The sequence below is a fragment of the Salvelinus namaycush genome, chromosome 20 (genome assembly GCF_016432855.1).
Source record: "Salvelinus namaycush isolate Seneca chromosome 20, SaNama_1.0, whole genome shotgun sequence".
NCBI classification, from domain to species: Eukaryota; Metazoa; Chordata; class Actinopteri; order Salmoniformes; family Salmonidae; genus Salvelinus; species Salvelinus namaycush.
The window spans coordinates 32,242,264-32,261,834 of NC_052326.1; the positions used below are offsets into that span (position 1 = coordinate 32,242,264).

General features: G+C 42.1%; 1 protein-coding gene across 1 annotated transcript; it reads left to right on the top strand.

The window, feature by feature from the left end:
- The first annotated feature begins 669 nt into the window (after positions 1 to 669).
- Positions 670 to 4,751, top strand: LOC120065258 (tubulin alpha-1C chain). Its single transcript, XM_039016093.1, has 4 exons — positions 670 to 786; positions 2,459 to 2,681; positions 3,370 to 3,518; positions 3,628 to 4,751. Exons 1-4 carry the CDS (start codon positions 784 to 786, stop codon positions 4,600 to 4,602), a joined length of 1,350 nt encoding a protein of 449 aa, XP_038872021.1. The 5' UTR covers positions 670 to 783; the 3' UTR covers positions 4,603 to 4,751.
- The last annotated feature ends 14,820 nt before the right edge of the window (positions 4,752 to 19,571 follow it).

Here is a 19,571-nt window from a genome sequence, read left to right on the forward strand (position 1 = left end):
TTTTCCCCAAAGTCTTTAGTCTTACATAAGCACCTATCCCAAGTGTCTTGTCTCAAATAAGCTAGGGCAAAGTAAGTGTTTCCTTGAGACCAGCAAAATGACAACAGTGTCCTCCAAATTACAGGCTACAAAGTCACCATAGAAAGATTCTCAGCTGCAGAATTACTTGGGCTATAGCCTATTAAGCCATTAGCAAAAGCAGTTCCACAAAATATCTCAAAATTATGATTAAATGTAAAGCAAAAACATATAAGATAAATAAATCTAAGGATGACATAAAAATATCTCTGGATAAGAGCGTCTGCTAAATGACTTAAATGTAAATATGTTGGCTATTGTCTTAAGATTACTTTGTTATCGTTTTCAGTTATCTTATATCTAAAATAGTTTTAGAATATCGTTCTTGACTGTATGACAGTAGCATACTTTGTCATCATGCTATGGGAATGTGCTTATCCTAACTGCCTTGAACTTTGGTTGTAGCCTACATTATAAACCTAACGGTTTCCTTCTTTCGTGTCATCGGCATCCACGTACGCCTACGTGTTCAAATGGTCCAATAGAACGATCAAGAACGCCTCTTTTAGCCAGATGGGTGGTAAATTTGTGTCCAAAGCCCGCCCAAATGTGGTGGACCGTCATAAGCAGTATAAAAAGCCCCACCCTGACACATTGCTTAAACTTCTCACATTAGACTCCTTAAGGTCGCTCTGTGAGAGTTGGTCGTAAATCTACGGTTTCTTATTTTATCTTTACTGCTCTTTTAAACACCTCATCTTAGACATGGTAAGTTTGAATATGAAAATGACTGGAATTGTGATGTACTTTAAATGTGGTGTCATCATCACGTAATACAAGTAGGTTATGAAATACCAATCAAACATGACACCGTGAAACTTGCCTATATCTTCTAATGTCTAAGAAACCGTTCATTTGTATGATTATGTTTGGGGAAAGAAAGGAAATTCAGTGACAATCAGACATGATCCGATTTGACACATATAGCCGACATGAAAATGCCATAATATTATTGTCTTTGTGTTAGCCTATCAAAGTGACCTTTAACATATGTCGATTAAATATTCGTTAATTTCTACTACTGCGCCACAGCTTCAGAGGCCTTCTATTCCTTATGTAGGGCGGCGCTTATTCTTCCTTCTCCTATCCCCTCGCTCCTTGACCATAGCCTTCTTGCTTTGTTACATTGTTGCATTGCGGAAAGTGGCACGCAGTCAACTCAAAAGAGCAGGGCGGTTTCATTGTGTCAATGCGGTCATGGTCACAATCATAACTGTAGGCTAGGCTACAGTGTAAAATCGGAAATCATCTCTCACAATTAAGATGACTTAATCATGTGATTTACACAATCTCGCATTTTATAGGCTAACGCCCGTGAAAGTTCATGGGGTGGGAAATGTTATGAGCAGTACGAATTTAATCGAATGCCAGGGCGGGCAGGTGTCTGAACATTATACCAGAATAATCTGGGAAAATCAGACCACGTGGTGTTTGCCCATGTTGTGTAGAGAAAGGAAAGTACGGGTTGATGTAGCCTAGTTTATGATTCTAAACCGTTTATAGACCTATAGTAAACCCCCTATAGTCCAAATACCTGTATTACACATTTTATTTTGGAAGACGACATTTCGTTTTGTTGGAAAACGCAGTACCAATTCAAATGCCATATTTGCCTCGATCTGCATTTCCATTGCGGCTATTCTTATTTCATATTATTCTTTTCTGACCGCGGAAAATAACATCGTTACAATTGTGCCATATCAGGGATTTTATACAGCTCCCTATACATCGCTAATCTTTGACATAATGACTTTAAATTGCATTTGCAACGGGGATTACCAGACGACAGCTATAATCGCGCCCATTGTCAAGCGCACCGAATGGTGACTTCATTTTAAAAGGATGACAAGCAGAGCAAGGACTGCCATAGCCTATAACACTGAAATCATTAGTAAATTCTTCGTCATTGTTTGATTAGGCCAAATGTATATATTTAAATCCATTATTACAAAGTGTGTGGTTGTAGCCTATGAAATACACTAATTTGGAAGTGTCTCCTTAAATTTCTCAGTCTAAATCTTGATTCAATTCAGAAGACCTGTAATCACTCAAGGCTAAACCCTTCAATGATTCAGGGCTGAGAGTAGGCTACTCTACTCCAACACCTACTGCCTGCAGGTCATGTTCTTGCTCTGACACCAACAGGAGCAGGCCTTTATCCCCCATAGCTGCATGTAATCACTGAGTCAGGTGACCTGGGTGTGCTGGTGTTAGAGCCAAAGCTATGCATAACTTGAAAACACAGATACACATCGGCCCACACAGTCAAAATGGCAAATTATTGAAAAGGAGTTTCTCTTTCTATTACCTGATATGTTTCTGTAGGAAAAACTCCCAATATCTGAGCACTCAATTTGACATGATTGTACTTTTCCCACAGCGTGAGTGTATCTCCGTCCACGTGGGCCAGGCTGGCGTCCAGATCGGCAATGCATGCTGGGAGCTGTACTGTCTTGAGCATGGGATCCAGCCCGATGGCAAGATGCCCAGTGACAAGACCATTGGAGGAGGAGACGACTCCTTCAACACCTTCTTCAGTGAGACTGGAGCTGGCAAGCACGTCCCCAGGGCTGTGTTTGTGGATCTGGAGCCCACTGTCATCGGTAAGATCAATTTGTCTTGAAATAATTACTTTCTTTTAACATTGGTCTATCTCAGTGGTCTTAAACCTTTTCTTGCCTAGGGACGCCCACCCAGGCAAATCCCCAACCCCATCAAATGTTAGCAATTTAAAAAAAAATTATGTCTTGTCATCAGGTGAATGATTATGGCAAGGAGAATTTTTAAATTAATAGATTTGGTAGATTGTTTATATTAATTGACCTCCACACATAATTGGAAGAGGAAGTATAAACTAAACTCTAACATTGTAGTTACCTTTCTAGCTAATAGACTAAGACATTTTTGTGTTTGCAAAGATGTATTCAGTCAAGAAAGCTTACCAGTGGCACTTGCTGCGACTGGTACTCGTGGGTGCTTTTTCAAAGCCTATGTCACATACTTCAGTGAGTGTGCAATTCGCTCCAATGGGTAGAATATACTCAATATTAGGAATTGAGGAATAAAGTTGAAATCATTAGAAAGAAGATATTCTATTTTACTGTATTTATGTAATTCAAAATCTGTTTATTCTGTGCTAGCAATATTCATAAAAACAATTAAATAAATTTGTATATTTTTGTGGACCTACTGCAGTTTCTTCGCAGACCCATAGGGGGCCACTGACTCCGGCTGAATACCCTTGATCTATCTCTTTAGTCTTGGGAAAAGCTTACATATATCTTTCTCCAGATGAGGTGCGTTCTGGAACTTACCGCCAGCTCTTCCACCCTGAGCAGCTGATCACTGGGAAGGAGGATGCAGCTAACAACTACGCCCGTGGGCATTACACCATCGGCAAAGAGATTATTGACTTGGTTCTGGACAGGATCCGCAAACTGGTGAGAATCTCCAATAACCTTTTTAGTGTTTTTATTGTACATCCTGCATACTTATTGTCTTCAATAATTACCTTAAATTGAAAATCTTGTCTCCTCCCTCTCTCTCCAGGCTGACCAGTGCACTGGCCTCCAGGGCTTCCTGGTCTTCCACAGCTTCGGAGGTGGCACCGGTTCTGGTTTCACTTCCCTGTTGATGGAGCGCTTGTCTGTTGACTACGGCAAGAAGTCCAAGCTTGAGTTCTCCATTTATCCAGCTCCTCAGGTCTCCACAGCCGTTGTTGAGCCCTACAACGCCATCCTGACCACCCACACCACCCTGGAGCACTCTGATTGTGCTTTCATGGTAGACAATGAGGCCATCTATGATATCTGCCGTAGGAACCTTGATATCGAGCGTCCCTCCTACACTAATCTTAACAGGTTGATCAGTCAGATTGTGTCCTCCATCACTGCTTCCCTCCGATTCGATGGTGCCCTCAATGTTGATCTGACAGAGTTCCAGACCAACTTGGTGCCCTACCCCCGTATCCACTTCCCCCTGGCCACCTATGCCCCAGTGATCTCGGCAGAGAAGGCTTACCATGAGCAGCTGACTGTTTCAGAGATCACAAACGCCTGTTTTGAGCCATGTAATCAGATGGTGAAATGTGACCCACGTCACGGCAAGTACATGGCCTGCTGTCTGCTGTACCGTGGCGACGTTGTGCCCAAAGATGTCAATGCTGCCATTGCCACCATCAAAACAAAACGCTCCATCCAGTTTGTAGACTGGTGCCCAACTGGTTTCAAGGTTGGTATCAACTACCAGCCCCCAACTGTGGTACCTGGTGGAGATCTGGCCAAGGTCCAGAGGGCAGTGTGCATGCTTAGCAACACCACTGCAGTGGCAGAGGCCTGGGCCCGTCTTGACCACAAGTTTGATCTGATGTACGCTAAGCGTGCTTTTGTGCACTGGTACGTAGGTGAGGGTATGGAGGAGGGAGAGTTCTCTGAGGCCAGGGAGGACATGGCTGCCCTAGAGAAAGATTATGAAGAGGTGGGAGCAGATAGCGTGGAGGGAGAGGATGAGGGAGAAGAATACTAAAGTATTAGGATCAGGAATTTTCAGCCTGTCAACATTCAACCTTGTTCCTCAACATTCCTTCTAAAACCATTTTTTTGCTGTCCCTTTGTAACCCTGACTTTTAAATTTTGCTCTCTCCTTTAAGCAATAAAAGTCCATTTTAAATGTTTGGAAATGTGTTTTGTGGTTTATTGACCTGCTTACAATAAGTAATGTCTAATAATACAAAATACAGCACTTGCTATGACTGCTCTGCTGTGTTGGATATCGCAGCTTGCCCTGAATGAGGCTGAGCATTGGTGACTGTTTCTTATCTCATAAACTATGCAAATATAGTCAGAGTAGAACTGAAAGTACTAGTGTATAGAAATGTGGGACAACACAATGAGTCTTGAGCCCCTTCAATAAAATTACCTTTCTTGATTGAATTGACATTTGAAGCACTGGTTATATTTAAAGAAAATTTTAGTTTATGTCATTGATTATAGAGCGTGCAGGATGCTGTAGAGCTATAAAAGAAAAGTGCAGCATATTACATTCATGCCGGTGTCATTAATAGCCTTTGTGAGTGATGTGAACATGTTTAAAATACGCTACAACCGCATTTCCTATCCTCTTTACAGGCAGTAGGCAGCTGAGGTGACAGAATGGGGGAGTAGGCCTGAACTTTGAAAACAAGGTCATTAGTGGAGCATAACAGTTGCATTTGTCTACTGTATACTTTTGGAAACCACTAGAGACTGATTTTGTGGGAGTGTTTGAATTGCCTTTTGTGGAGTCTTTGATAACCCTCATATCATGCAATGAATGAGTTTTTTTTTTCTTTTTTTCTCCTTGCCTTTGTTTGGCTCAGCTGTAATGGCAGTATGAGATGCCACAAAGAGACAATGTAATATAATGAATGTAAAGGGACTAAAGCCCAAACCACCAGGCTATTCACAGCTATCTGAGAAGGTGTACACTGTACAATGCCAAGAGGTCATAACTGTCATTAGGCATACCAGTTAGACTAACTACTCTGGTCGTCTGCCAAAATAATCACAGAAGTGACATTTTTGTGTGATAACTTTCATAAACATATTGACATGTATTACTGTTTTAAAATACCATTTTATTAACCATATTTGCTCAACCTTAAATTCAAACAGCATAGACACATGACTTCAAATAAACTGAGTTCAGGCCTGTCTTACTTCTCCCCAAACAGAGCATGGAATTGGACAGCTGTAGTAGGGACCAGGGTCGTTGGTATTGTGTCAACTCCTCTCAAAGGCCTTATGGAGAGGATCTTAATTTGCTCAGAGAGGGTCTGAAGTCCCTGTGGTGGTTGGAAATGATTTAACTTGGGGCTCTCTCTCTACTCTCTATTATTGTGATTAGCCATTGAAAGTCTGAGACCACATTATTTTAACATTCCAGACAGCAGCTGCGTGATCATGTACAAATATGAAGTCATCTGTGTATGATAAAATAACACAATGGGGTGTCCCTACAAGCATGGAATTTTATTACCAATGGCTTACGATGCTGTTGTAACGCATGAATACTTTATGAATGATTTCAGATTTTTTTTGTTCTAACTTTCATGAACTTTAAGCTTGACTGTTGAGGTTAGATATGCAGGGGGAGAATGTCAACCTACTGAGAGCATGTTGCCTCTAATGCCACCATGTGTTTCACGCCACATTTCACACTGTCATTACCTACCTGGTCTGACCTGTGTAGCCAGTGCTGCAGCTGTAGGTGAGTTTCTAGACACACGTCTTTGAAATGGCCGCTGCTTTGTACACGTCTGCTGGGAGGAGGTACTAATACAGGAAATATGAGGTCTGTACATTAGATGGTGACTGTGTCCTAGATTTTGCGTCAGATAAGATAGCTTTGGTGTGTGTCTGTACAAGTGTGTGCTTGTGTGTGCGTGCTTTCTTGTGTGTGAAGGGAGGCGATGCAGATAGAGACTCAGGACATAGGAAACCTCATCAGTGGTCATATGGGAATATTGGTCATTACTGGAGAAAAGGGAACAGTGAAAAATTGCTGCTGCAGTGTGTAGTCGTCCATTAAGGAAAGACAGAGGCATGGAGAGAGGAAGCAAAAGCGCAAACTCATTTATTATAAGGCAGGTTGATTCGATTGTGGTGCAAAGCCCAACAACAGGAAATTAATTACAGAGAAAGTCAGACATGGCAAGTACTATGTTTGGTTCAGATTTGGACGAATCATAGACATCCATGTTTCACATGTGGACAGTACAGTACGGTTAGGGCTGGGCAAAATGTCCAAAAAATATCACAGTATAAAAAATAAAAAAATCGGTTTGACAGTATTTTATGTTTTTGAATATTAAAAGTTCAAAATTTGCTTTGAGTAGTGCATGATCCTACGGTGGCAACACATACTGTACATTCTAAGTGATTTCAATGGGTCTTTCTCCATTCTAATTGTTTTATACTGTTCAATTCAACTTCAACCAACGCTGTTGCATGTCAAATCAAATCAAACGTATTGGTCACATACACATATTAGCAAATGTTATTGCGGGTGTAGCAAAATGCTTGTGTTCCTAGCTCCAACAGTGCAGTAGTATCTAACAATTCACAACAATACAAAAATCTAAAAGTGAAATTATGAAATATATAAATATTAGGACGAGCAATGTCGGAGTGGTATTGACTAAAATACAGTAGAATAGAATAAAGTATATACATATGAAATGAGTAAAGCAGTAAGTAAACATTATAAAAGTCACTAGTGTTCCATTATTAAAGTGGCCAGTGATTCCATGTCTATGTATATAGGGCAGCAGCCTCTAAGGTGCAGGGTTGAGTAACCGGGTGGTAGCCGGCTAGTGATGGCTATTTAACAGTTTGATGGCCTTGAGATAGAAGCTGTTTTTCAGGCTCTCGGTCCCAGCTTTGATGCACCTGTACTGACCTCGCCTTCTGGATGATGGCGGGTGAACAGGCTATGGTTGTCATTGATTATCTTTTTGGCCTTCCTGTGACATCGGGTTCTGTAGGTGTCCTGGAGGGCAGGTAGTGTGCCCCTGGTGATGAGTTGGGCAGACCGCACCACCCTCTGGAGAGCCCAGCCGTTGCGGGCGGTGCAGTTGCCGTACCAGGCAATGATACAGTCCGACAGGATGCTCTCAATTGTGCATCTAAAAAATTCTGATGGTCTTAGGGGCCAAGCCGAATTGCGCCTTCTTCACCACACTGTCTGTGTAGGTGGACCATTTCAGATTGTCAGTGATGTGTACGCCGAGGAACTTGGAATTTTCCACCTTCTCCACTGAGGTCCCGTTGATGTGGATACGGGTGTGCATCCTCTGCTGTTTCCTGAAGTCCACGATCAGCTCCTTTGTTTTGTTGACGTTGAGGTTATTTGCCTGGTACCACACTCACAGTGCCCTCACCTCCTCCCTGTAGGCTGTCTCGTCATTGTTGTTAATCAGGCTTACTGTTGTGTCGTCTGCAAACCTGATGATTGAGTTGGAGGCGTGTATGGCGACACAGTCATGGGTGAACAGGGAGTACAGGAGGGGGCTGAACACACACCCTTGTGGGGCCCCTGTGTTGAGTATCAGCAAAGTGGAGGGGTTGTTTCCTACCTTCACCACCTGGGGGCGGCCCGTCAGGAAGTCCAGGACCCAGTCGCACAGGGCGGGGTTCAGACCCAGGGCCCCAAGCTTAATGATGAGCTTGGAGTGTACCATGGTGTTGAAGGCTGAGCTATAGTCAATGAACAGCATTCTGACGTAGGTATTCTTCTTGTCCAGATGGGATAGGGCAGTGTGCAGTGCGATGGCAATTGCATCGTCTGTGGATCTATTGGGGCGGAAAGCAAATTGAAGTGGGTCTAAGGTGTCAGGTAAGGTGGAGGTGATATGATCCTTAACTAGACTCTCAAAGCACTTCATGATGACAGAAGTGAGTGCTACGGGGCGATAGTCATTTAGCTCAGTTATCCTTTGCTTTCTTGGGTACAATAACAATGGTGTACACCTTGAAGCAAGTGGGGACAGCAGACTGGGATAGGGAGAGATTGAATATGTTCGTAAACACTCCAGCCAGCTTGTCTGCGCATGCTCTGAGGACGCAGCTAGGGATGCCGTCTTGCGAGGGTTAACACGCTTAAATGTCTTATGAAGGTGTTTAGCTTGTCTGTGAGCAAGATGTCGGTGTCCGCGACGTGGCTCGTTTTCCCTTTGTAATCCGTGATTGTCTGTAGACCCTGCCACATATGTCTCGTGTCTGAGCCGTTGAATTGCGACTCCACTTTGTCGCTGTACTGACGTTTTGCATGTGCTGCATTGACCATGCAGACTGAAGGCAAGTGTCTCGTCGTCAAGCAACAACAAATGCGCTCCTTGAGTGATAGGGGGCACGGCAAGGTCTCTGTGGAAAGCGGCATGGAGAGAGAGAGAGAGCGGAGAGGGATGACTCAAGTAGCTGTCTAAACTATAAAAATTGACATTACACATGTCATATCACATTTAACATTCAAATACCGTTATTGAAGGTAAAGTAAAAACCCAAACCTGTCCGTTCATCAATAGCAGTGTATAGTAAAATACGGTATACCACCCAGCCCTAAGTACGGTAGAGTGCAGCAGAGTACAGTACATTACATAATACTGTACACAGTACCTTAAAGAAAAGTAGAGTATAGTACAGTACGATACAGTACAGGGGAGTACAATACAGTAGAGCACAGTAGAGTACAGTAAAATAAATAAAAGTAAAGTATAGTGTGGTGTATTGTACCCTACTTTACTCTAATATACTTTACTCTACTGAACTATACTAAATTGTACTGAACTTTACTGAATTAAACTGTACTCTACTGTACTCAACTATTCTGAAAAAAACGACTATCCTGCACCGTATCATGCCATACCATACTGTACTGTACTTTACTGTACTGTGCTCTACTGTGCTGTTCAAACTTGTGAAACATCGCGTAGACAGCTATGATCATTTCAGATTTGTCTCTGGTCCGCACCGACCAAATGTTGACTTTCAAATAATACCCAGCATGCTTTGCAAGTGTCTAAGGCACTGCATCTCAGTGCAAGAGGCGTCACTACAGTACCTGGTTCGAATCCAGGCTGTATCACATCCGGCCGTGATTGGGAGTCCCCTAGGGCGGCGTACAATTGGCCCAGCGTCGTCCGGGTTTGGCTGGAGTATGTTGTCATTGTAAATAAGAATTAGTTCTTAACTATATTTGCCTAGTTAAATAAAAGTTACATTTAAAAAATATATTTAAAAAATTACATTTACATTTTGGTCACTCAGCAGACGCTCTTATCCGGATGCACTTAGTCAGTGCATTCAACTAAGATAGATAAAGCAACATATCACAGTCATAGCAAGAAAAAAAATGTGTAACCATTACTGAGAATGTTATTGTAGTTGAAATGGTGTGTTGGTTTATTCTATGGTTTAGACTTCATTAACATCATTGCTGCCAGTTTCAAAGCTTTTGAAAAGGCTAACAGTAAATGCATGTGACAGATGGGAGAAATTATCAATATTGTTCCAATCTTCAGTTGGCTCTATATTAAGAGGCTTGAAAGTTTTTAATTTTATATAATGCTTATTTCATTGAGAATGTACACTGCATTCAGAAGGTATTCTGACCCCTTGTCCTTTTCCACATTTTGTTACTTTACAGCCTTATTCTAAAATAATTAAATACAAATAAATCCTCATCAATATACACACAATGCCCCATAATGAAAAAGCGAAAACAAGTTTAGACTTTTTTTGCAAATTTATTACAAATAAAAAACAAAAATACCTTATTTACATAAGTATTCAGACCCTTTGATATGAGACTCAAAATTTACCTCAGGTGCATACTGTTTCCATTGATCATCCTTGAGATGTTTCTACAACTTGATTGGCGTCCACCTGTGGTGAATTCAATTGATTGGACATGAGTTGAAAAGGGACACACCTGTCTATATAAGGTCCTTGTCACGACTTCCGCCGAGGTCGGTCCCTCTCCTTGTTCGGGCGGCGTTTGGCGGTCGACGTCACCGGTCTTCTAGCCACCGTCGATCCACCTTTCATTTTCCATTTGTTTTGTCTTGTTTTCCCGCACACCTGGTTTGCATTCCCTCATTACTCGTCTTGCATATAACCCTCTGTTTCCCCCCATGTCTGTGTGTGGAATTGTTATATGTAAATGTATGTGTACTCCAGGCTGGTTTGCGCCGGGTTATTGTAACCCGTGTGTGTTTAGTTTTCTGAGTGCCGGGTTTTGTCCGCCTCAATAAAGGGCTCCGTTTGCTACCCATTTCTGCTCTCCTGCCCCTGACTTCCCTGCAGCCAGTTACGCACTCCATTACAGTCCTATAGTTGACAGTGCATGTCAGAGCAAATACCAAGCCATGAGGTCAAAGGATTTGTCCGTAGAACTCCAAGATAAGACTGTGTCGAAGAACAGATTTGGGGAAGGGTGCTCAGGACTTCAGACTGATGCGAAGGTTCACCTTCCAACAGGACAACGACCCTAAGCACACAGCCAAGACAATGCAGGAGTGGCTTCAGGACAAGTCTATGAATGTCCTTGAGTGGCCCAGCAGGTCTTGTACCCGATCGAACATCTCTGGAGAGGCCTGAAAATAGCTGTGCAGCAGCTCTCCCCATCCAACCTGACAGAGCTTGAGAGGATCTGCGGAGAAGAATGGAAGAAACTCTCCAAATACAGGTGTGCCAAGCTTGTAGCGTCATACCCAAGAAGACTCAAGGCTGTAATCGCTGCCAAAGGTGCTTCAAGAAAGTACTGAGTAAAGGGCCTGAATACTTATGTAAATGTGATATTTTAGTTAAAAAAATATATATATTCTTTTTTTTTTTTTTTGAAAACTCTGTTTATTAAGTTTTACACACACAGACAAGACAAAGCAATATAAATAATATACTCAACTAGAAAAAATACAAATAATACATATAAAAAAAATAACTTTAAAGATACCATACTTTAGACAAGTTAAACACACCAGGCAGAAGGCTACAAAAGGTTAAAGGGCAATCTATAGTATAGGGACAGAGCAAACACCTCACCATTGTTCCTGTAAACAGTCAAGGGATGGGGTGGAGAAATGCAACCACTCACAGACAGTCAAGGCCACAGACCGACCATCCACTGGACCAAAAATAAAAAGTTACAATGCTTTAAAATAAAAAATGAATAATAATAATTTTATGTAGGCGTGAACAGAATTAAAAAATAAAAATAACTGGGAAAAACAAGCTCACACCTTAGTCTCTGCCCGGGCAGGATGAACAAGGCATCCACAGGTCACAATCAATAAGCACATCAACCTTAATGCCCCCAACCCCCACCCCAGAAAAAAAACACAGAGAAATGCTCATCCAACCCCTAAGTCACAGGGGGGTCAAATACAGACTTATTTTGGTTTTAATAGGAATGCCATCAGAGGATGGACTGTTTAAAGTAAGACCGGAATGGAGCCCAAGCCTCATTAAACAGTTTGGGGTTCCCACGTGAATTGAATTGAATTTTTTCTAGTTTCAGAGAGCACAACACATCTCTCACCCAATATTTATAAGATGGGGGAGCTGCCATCTTCCAGTTCTGTAGTATTAGCCGTCTAGCTAAAAGAGTTGTATAAGCAACAGTGTCCGACTGGATTCTTGACAGGGGGGTACCTATGGGCAGTACTCCAAAAAGGGCTGTAAGGGGAGAGGGATCTATAACACTGTTATATATATCAGAGAAACATTTAAATATTAATTCCTAGAAACCTGACAGTTTATGACAGCCCCAGAACATATGCAACAGTGTGGCTGGTTCAATTTTACATCTGACACAGGTAGGATCAAAATCAGAGAATATTCTTCCAAGTCTGGCCCCAGACCAGTGGATACGGTGAACCACCTTGAATTGAATGAGGCTGTGTCTAGTGCTAAAAGAGGACGAATGCACCCTGCGCAGCACAGATTCCCAGGTGTCTTCCCCAAGTTCCTCCCCCAAATCCTTTTCCCATCGAGTCTTTAAAGGCACCAAAGAAGGGTTCTGTAAGTCATGAATGATTGCATATACATCTGAAATTGCGCCCCTAGGAAGCTTGTTCAGCTCCAGGATGCTCTCTATAGCTGTATTCGCAGGCCTATGGGGAAATTCAGGTGTGTTAGCTCTGACAAAGTTCCTAGTCTGGAGATAGCGGAAAAAGTGGGATTGGGGGAGGTTGAACCTTTCCTGTAGCTGAGCAAAAGAGGCAAATGTATCATCAAAGAATAATTGGGCTAGTGAGGAGAGGCCTAGTGAGTGCCAGATGCCAAAAGCCCCATCATTCAAAGATGGAGGAAATAAAATGTTCTGATTGATTGGGCCTGATAGAGAAAAGCCTCGGAGGCCAAAGGCTAAACGGAACTGATTCCAAATTTTAAGAGACTGCTTTACAATTGGGTTGACACACCTTTTGCCTAGGGACACTGGGAGAGACGAGCACAACACAGAAGAAAGTGCAGCAGGTTTACACGATTCAGACTCCATCTGGACCCAGATTGGTCTAGGGCCAGTAGGATCAGTCTGCAGCCAGTACAGAAGGGCTCTGAAATTTGCAGCCCAATAGTATGTCTGAAAATTTGGTAGAGCTAAACCCCCCAATGACTTAGGCTTCTGTAAATGTTTTCCACCAATCCGTGGTACCTTGCCATCCCAAATAAAATGCATGAATGTTTGATCCAGTGAAATAAAAAAAGATTTTGGAATAAAAATGGGTAAACATTGAAATAAATATAGAAATTTGGGCAACACACTCATTTTAATGACATTAATCCTTCCGATAAGAGAAAGAGGTAGCGCATTCCAAAAAGTAAAAGATTGTTTCAAACTGTCTGCTAGAGCAACCAAGTTTTCCTGAAACAGATTTGAATATTTCCTTGTCACTTTAACTCCCAAGTAGGTGAGTTGATCCCGGACAATCCTAAACTGAGAACTTGTAAAAGAGCACTTTAAAGCAGCCTTGTTTACAGGAAAAAGCTCACTCTTGCCTAGATTCAGCTTGTACCCTGAGATTGATCCAAACCTTTTAAGAACAGATAAGGCGCGTGGCAATGAGGTATCAGGGTTAGAGGTAAACAAAAGGAGGTCATCCGCATATAGCGAGACTTTCTGCTCTGAGCCCGTCCTGCTTATTCCTTGAATGGCATCATTAGAGCGTAGTGCAATGGCGAGAGGTTCGATTGCCAAAGCAAACAACAAGGGGGAGAGTGGACAGCCCTGTCTGGATCCGCGGTGAAAGGGAAAATAGTCAGAGGACAAGTTGTTAGTCCGTACCGAAGCCGTGGGGGAAAATTAAAGAATCTTTATCCACGCAATGAATTTGGGGCCAAAGCCAAATCTATAAAGGGTAGCTGTTAGGTAATCCCACTCAACGCGGTCAAACGCTTTTTCTGCATCAAGTGAGACCACCACCTCTGGGTCCTCCGACGCTGGGGAGTACAGTATATTCATAAGGCGCCTAATATTGAAAAACAAATGCCTATTTCTCACAAAGCCAGTCTGGTCAGAGTGTATTACTTGATGCAGCGAGCCTTCCATACGGATGGCTAAAAGCTTGACTAGGATTTTGTAATCACAGTTTAAAAGCGAGATTGGGCGATAGGATCCACATTCCAGGGGGTCTTTGTTTTTCTTTAATAGTAATGAAATTGAAGCCTGATAAAGACTAGGCGGTAGCTTTGAGGTATTAAGGCACTCTGCAAATAGTCGAGACAAGAATGGGCAAAGCAGACCAGAAAACGTCCTGTAAAATTCGGTTGGAAAACCATCCGGACCCGGTGATTTACCACTTTTCATTGCGGACACTGCTGTTGCAATCTCCTCAGGTGTAAATTCTTCTTCTAGACAGTCATGGGTGTCTGTATCAATTGAAGGCATATTCAGGCCATTAAAGAAGGAATCAATCAGCAAAGGGTCTTGAGGGGATTCAGAGGTGTATAGCGCAGAGTAAAATTGTTTGAATTGATCATTGATCTCTTTATGTATAACTGTGGTGGCACCAGACGGGGTCCTTATTTGTGGGATTAAACGTGAGGCCTCAGATTTACGGATCTGATGTGCAAGGAGTTTACTGGCCTTGTCGCCTTGTTCATACACTCTGTACCGAGCTCGCAAGAGTAACTGTTCAGCTTGCCTGGTAGAAAGCTCATCAAATTCAGATTGGAGTAGTTGGCGCTCTTTATGCAGATCAGAGGAAGGAACCGTAGCATACTTCTCATCCAATGTGGCTATGGATTCGCTCAGGTCCCGAAGTCGCTGAGAGCGAACTCTGTTTTGGTTGGCTGTATAAGAAATAATTTGGCCACGTAGGTATGCTTTGAGAGACTCCCATATGGTAGAGCAGGACATACCTGGTGTTGAATTAGTTTCTAGGAATAAGGTGATTTCAGAAGAAATTAAATTGACAAACTCCTTATCTGAGAGTAAAATGGGGTTAAGACGCCATTGATAACACATAGGAGGTCGCTGGGGAAACTCTAGTTCAAGCACTAATGGTGAATGGTCAGAAATAACAATACTCTTGTAAGTACACTGCCGAAGGTTAGGCAGAAGTTTTTTGTCCAAAAAGAAGTAATCAATCCAGGAGTATGTTTGATGAACATGAGAATAAAAGGAATACTGTCTATCTGTAGGATGTAGGAAACGCCAGGCCTCAAACATGGCATATTTCTGAAGAAAGGCTTGAATAAGTAGGGCACATTTAGATGGGCCTGTAGTTGTTCGTGAGGACTTGTCAAGAACTGGGGACATTTTGCAGTTGAAATCCCCCCCTAAAATCAACAAATGAGAATCTAAATTGGGTATAGCAGACAAAAAGGAAGAAATGAAACTTGTGTCATCCCAATTGGGAGCATAAACACTAGCCAAAACAAGAGGGGTAGAAAACAGTTTACCGGTTACTATGACGTATCGTCCCTTAGGATCAGCGATAACCTCAGAAGCTACAAAGGGAGTGGCTTTATCAACCAAAATGGCAGCCCCTCTTGATTTACTATGAAAGTTAGAGTGGAACACTTGACCAACCCAGTCCCTACGCATCCTAAAGTGCTCACCAGTCCTCAAGTGAGTCTCTTGTAGAAATGCAACATTTGCATTCAAACCCTTTAAGTGTGTCAACACCCTCTTACGCTTCACTGGGTTATTAACCCCTTTGGTGTTCCACGAAATGTACTTGATCGCATTGTTTCGGCCCCTCTGGGCATTCCCGTTATACAACCCTGTCATTAGAGCATAGAATGGAAAAGCAATGAGCACCCAAAAACCCCAGAATAACTTGTCTCAGAGTAATAATGTACGGTGGTAGATGTTTGGAAAAAGTACAGAAAAAAAACAAAAAAGACAGAATGACAACATTAGAACTGAACAATTCAACCCCTCCCCCCACCCCTCCCCCCATCCCAGACAATACCTCCCCAAACGAGGTACAAGCCTAAATAGAACATGTTCTCTTCGCACAGTATGTCTGTGAGAGTGCGGTCTTAAACCTAAACCCACAGTCCCGCTCTTTAAAGTCGCGTTTTGTTAGTGGATCAAACAGCAAAAAGAGATAATCATTTTTTAAATAAAAAAAAATAAAAGTGAATCCCTTGTGCAGACGAAATTACAAAAGCACCACTTGCAGATGTATATAATTATATTCCCAGTCTTATAACAGGCATTTGAGAGAGAAAATAAATAAAATAAATAAAATGTATAAAGGCTCTCAGCCGAAAACCTAATTTGAAGTAAGGAAATCGTAGTAAGACAGCTTACAACCAAGACCAAAAAACTAAGTGTGCGCAACGTTGAACGCTTGCTGGGCATAAATGACGCTCAGAACTTTTAAAATTTAAGTGAAGACCCCAAAAAACGTGTCGCCTCGGGAAGCATTTACTGTTTACTGGGTCAATGCAAACGGATGCAGTAAGCAAATAACCAATAATATTTTGAGTCACTGAGACACTATGTAAACAAACTGAATAGGTGAGCAAGACAGCCTAGAAAACACAGGAGTATAGTAAAACCTCAATACAATGAAATTAAAATGACTGAATGCTTGTAAGGCAAGCACACTAGATGATCAAAACATTAGATCACATCAAATAAGCCTGAATGGGTTCGCCAACTCCCCAACTATACAAAATTAGCATGTTGTAGCTAAACATAATTGTACCACAGGTGGGTTACTTACTATCCACAGTTCGCAAGCAACAGTTGCTGAACTATGAGCAAGTTCAAGACTTCTTGATGTGACGTTGAATGTGAGAGAGAGCCTCATCCGGAGATTCAAATGTGTAGTCTTTACCATCATGAGATAGCCATAAACGGGCCGGGAATCGCAGTCCATACTTCACACCTGGATGGTCCCGAAGTAGTCGTTTGGCCTGTCCGAAAGCTGCGCGCTGCCTGGAAACAGTGGGGGAGTAGTCCTGGTAGATGGAGAAGCTCTGTCCTTGAAAGCTCAGAGTGGTATTGCGGGCTCGTCGGAGAATCTCCATCTTCTCATGGAAAAAGTGCACTCGAAGAATTATGTCACGGGGCCTCTCCCCATCCCGGGGCTTTGGGCGCAGCGACCGGTGGGCACGATCAATCAGGGGCTTTACATCTAATGCAAGAACATCCTTCAGCAGCCCAGAAACAAATCCGTGGCGCGAGGCATTTCCGCTGACTCTGGGACTGATACAAGTCTCAGGTTATTGCGGCGAGAGAATCCCTCTAAACTTACACAGCTCTCCTTCACCTTTTTCAAATCCGCAGCTAGGCGTTTCACGTCAGCCTCCAGGGATGTAGTTAAGTCGGAGACATTTGTAGCGAAGGTCTCCAGTGCTGCAATCGTTGTAGCGTGCGACGCCATTGTTGTTTTGAGTGATGTGATTGCTGGCACCGTCTCGTTCCGCAGGATGGTTAGATCTGCTTTTAAAGTATCAGAAACCTCCTTTATTCGGGCCTCAATCGTAGCAACCACCTCCGTTTTCATTTCAACTATCTCAGAGCGTAGTAGTTTGATGGCCTCGAGAATGTTCACTTCAGCGCCGCCAGGCCAAGCCGCCCCCCCGGGTAAAGTATCAGTCCCCGGGCCGTCAGGCTCAGGGGAGGGCGGTGATGAGTGTGTCTTGTAGGCCGGGTTTTCTCAAAGTCATGCTTTTGGCCTTATGTTTCGTCGACATGCTGACATTTGGAAGTAAAGTAGTCTTGGTTTTTACGGGAAGGGATCACCAAAATAATATATGAAAATAAATACGGTTCTGCTGCAAAATTCACATAAACTTTAAAAATACCACGGGAGCAAACGGAAAACACGTCAGTCGCACATGGCGTCCCTCCAATCCCCCAAAATATATATATTCTATGCCTGTTTTTGCTTTGTTATTATGGGATATATAAATCTGTAACGTTACAAAATGTGGAAAAATCAAGGGGTCTGAATAGTTTCCGAATGCATTGTATATGCAGTTGAAATTTGGCTTTAGAATCAATGAATGATTTTCAACTTCTGGAAAAATATGTATTTTCACCTTACATTCAGCACCAAAAATGCATCTGATTTCAACTTCTGTAAAATACTTATTTTCAAAGTCTGGAATATAAGTGTTTTTAGAGGTGCAGAAAATACGTTTTTGTCATTCGGAAACTACGTCTTTTCACCTTTCATTCGGCACCTAAATTGTACCTGACTTCAACGTTAGGAAAATATTTATTTTCAACCTCCGGAAACTACATATTTTCAACGTCTGAAAAATACATATTTTTGACTTCCGGAAAAAATGTGTTTTCAACATAATTTTACTTACTGGGAAGGTATTATTTCACTCAGTATCAACCTATTATGCTTCTGTATACTTTGAATATGACAATTGTTTAAAATGTACATTTTTACTTATTTTCTTAGATTCCTTGTAAATGTTGAAGTCAATGTTTTTTATGTCACATTGTCACTACTGGGGGTGATTTTTGCTAATGACACCTTACAGGTTTACTCCTAGTCACTTCGTACATTCTTTGTCTCCAGACCTATAAAGGCTTCCGCATGCTTCCCAGCTGAAACTGTTATGACTACATTTTGTGATGTTTTGGTGAGGATTTTGTCGTCTGTTCGGGCACACACATTGTTTTCTGAAGGCAAGCCGAAGTTCCGAGCCGAAGTCTACGCACGTTCATCTGTGATTGGTCGACTGTAGGGATTTTAAAATAAGTCTTTGTTGTCATTCAACGAGAGATGACTCGTTTTCATGCAATTGTTTTCATTGAGAAATACTGCACCAACATCTTAGTTAGATGTGAAATTGCTTGACTAAACGTCAAATTAATGACATATTTCTTGAGTTATTTTAGATTAATTCGGACTATTTTGAGCTACGGCGTCTCAAAATGGACAAACAGTACTATTGCTATCGTTTTTCAAGCGAAGGTCTTTTAAGGGAGTATGCGAGCACACTTGTTTGGTTCGGCTAGCCGAGTTTGGCTAGGCACCAGCTGAACTGAAGCATGCTGATGCCATGATTCTCTGTTCTGCAGCAACACACCTTGTACTCATAAGAAACACATGAAGAAGTCTATCACCTTGGAAACTTGATGCTTCTTCCTCATATTCTCAAGGTTTAGGGACAGATTTACTGGCTGGTCCAACTCAAGGTGTCAGAAAATAATTGCACCCCCCTCCCCAACATAAAAAATATTTTAACCTGACCCTCCTCTTGTCCTGTAAAATAAATTTAACACCCTCCCTCATAGAATTAACTCAAAATAATGTTTATCTTTTTAGGGACAGGGTGCAGTATTCTGAAATTCGGATGAATGACGTGCCCAAAGTAAACTGCCTGTTACTCAGGCCCAGAAGCTAGAATATGCATATAATTGGTAGTATTGGATAGAAAACACTCTGATGTTTCTAGACCTGTTAAAATAATGTCTGTGAGTGTAACAGAACTGATATGGCAGGTGAAAATCCGAGGAGAATTGGCACCCAT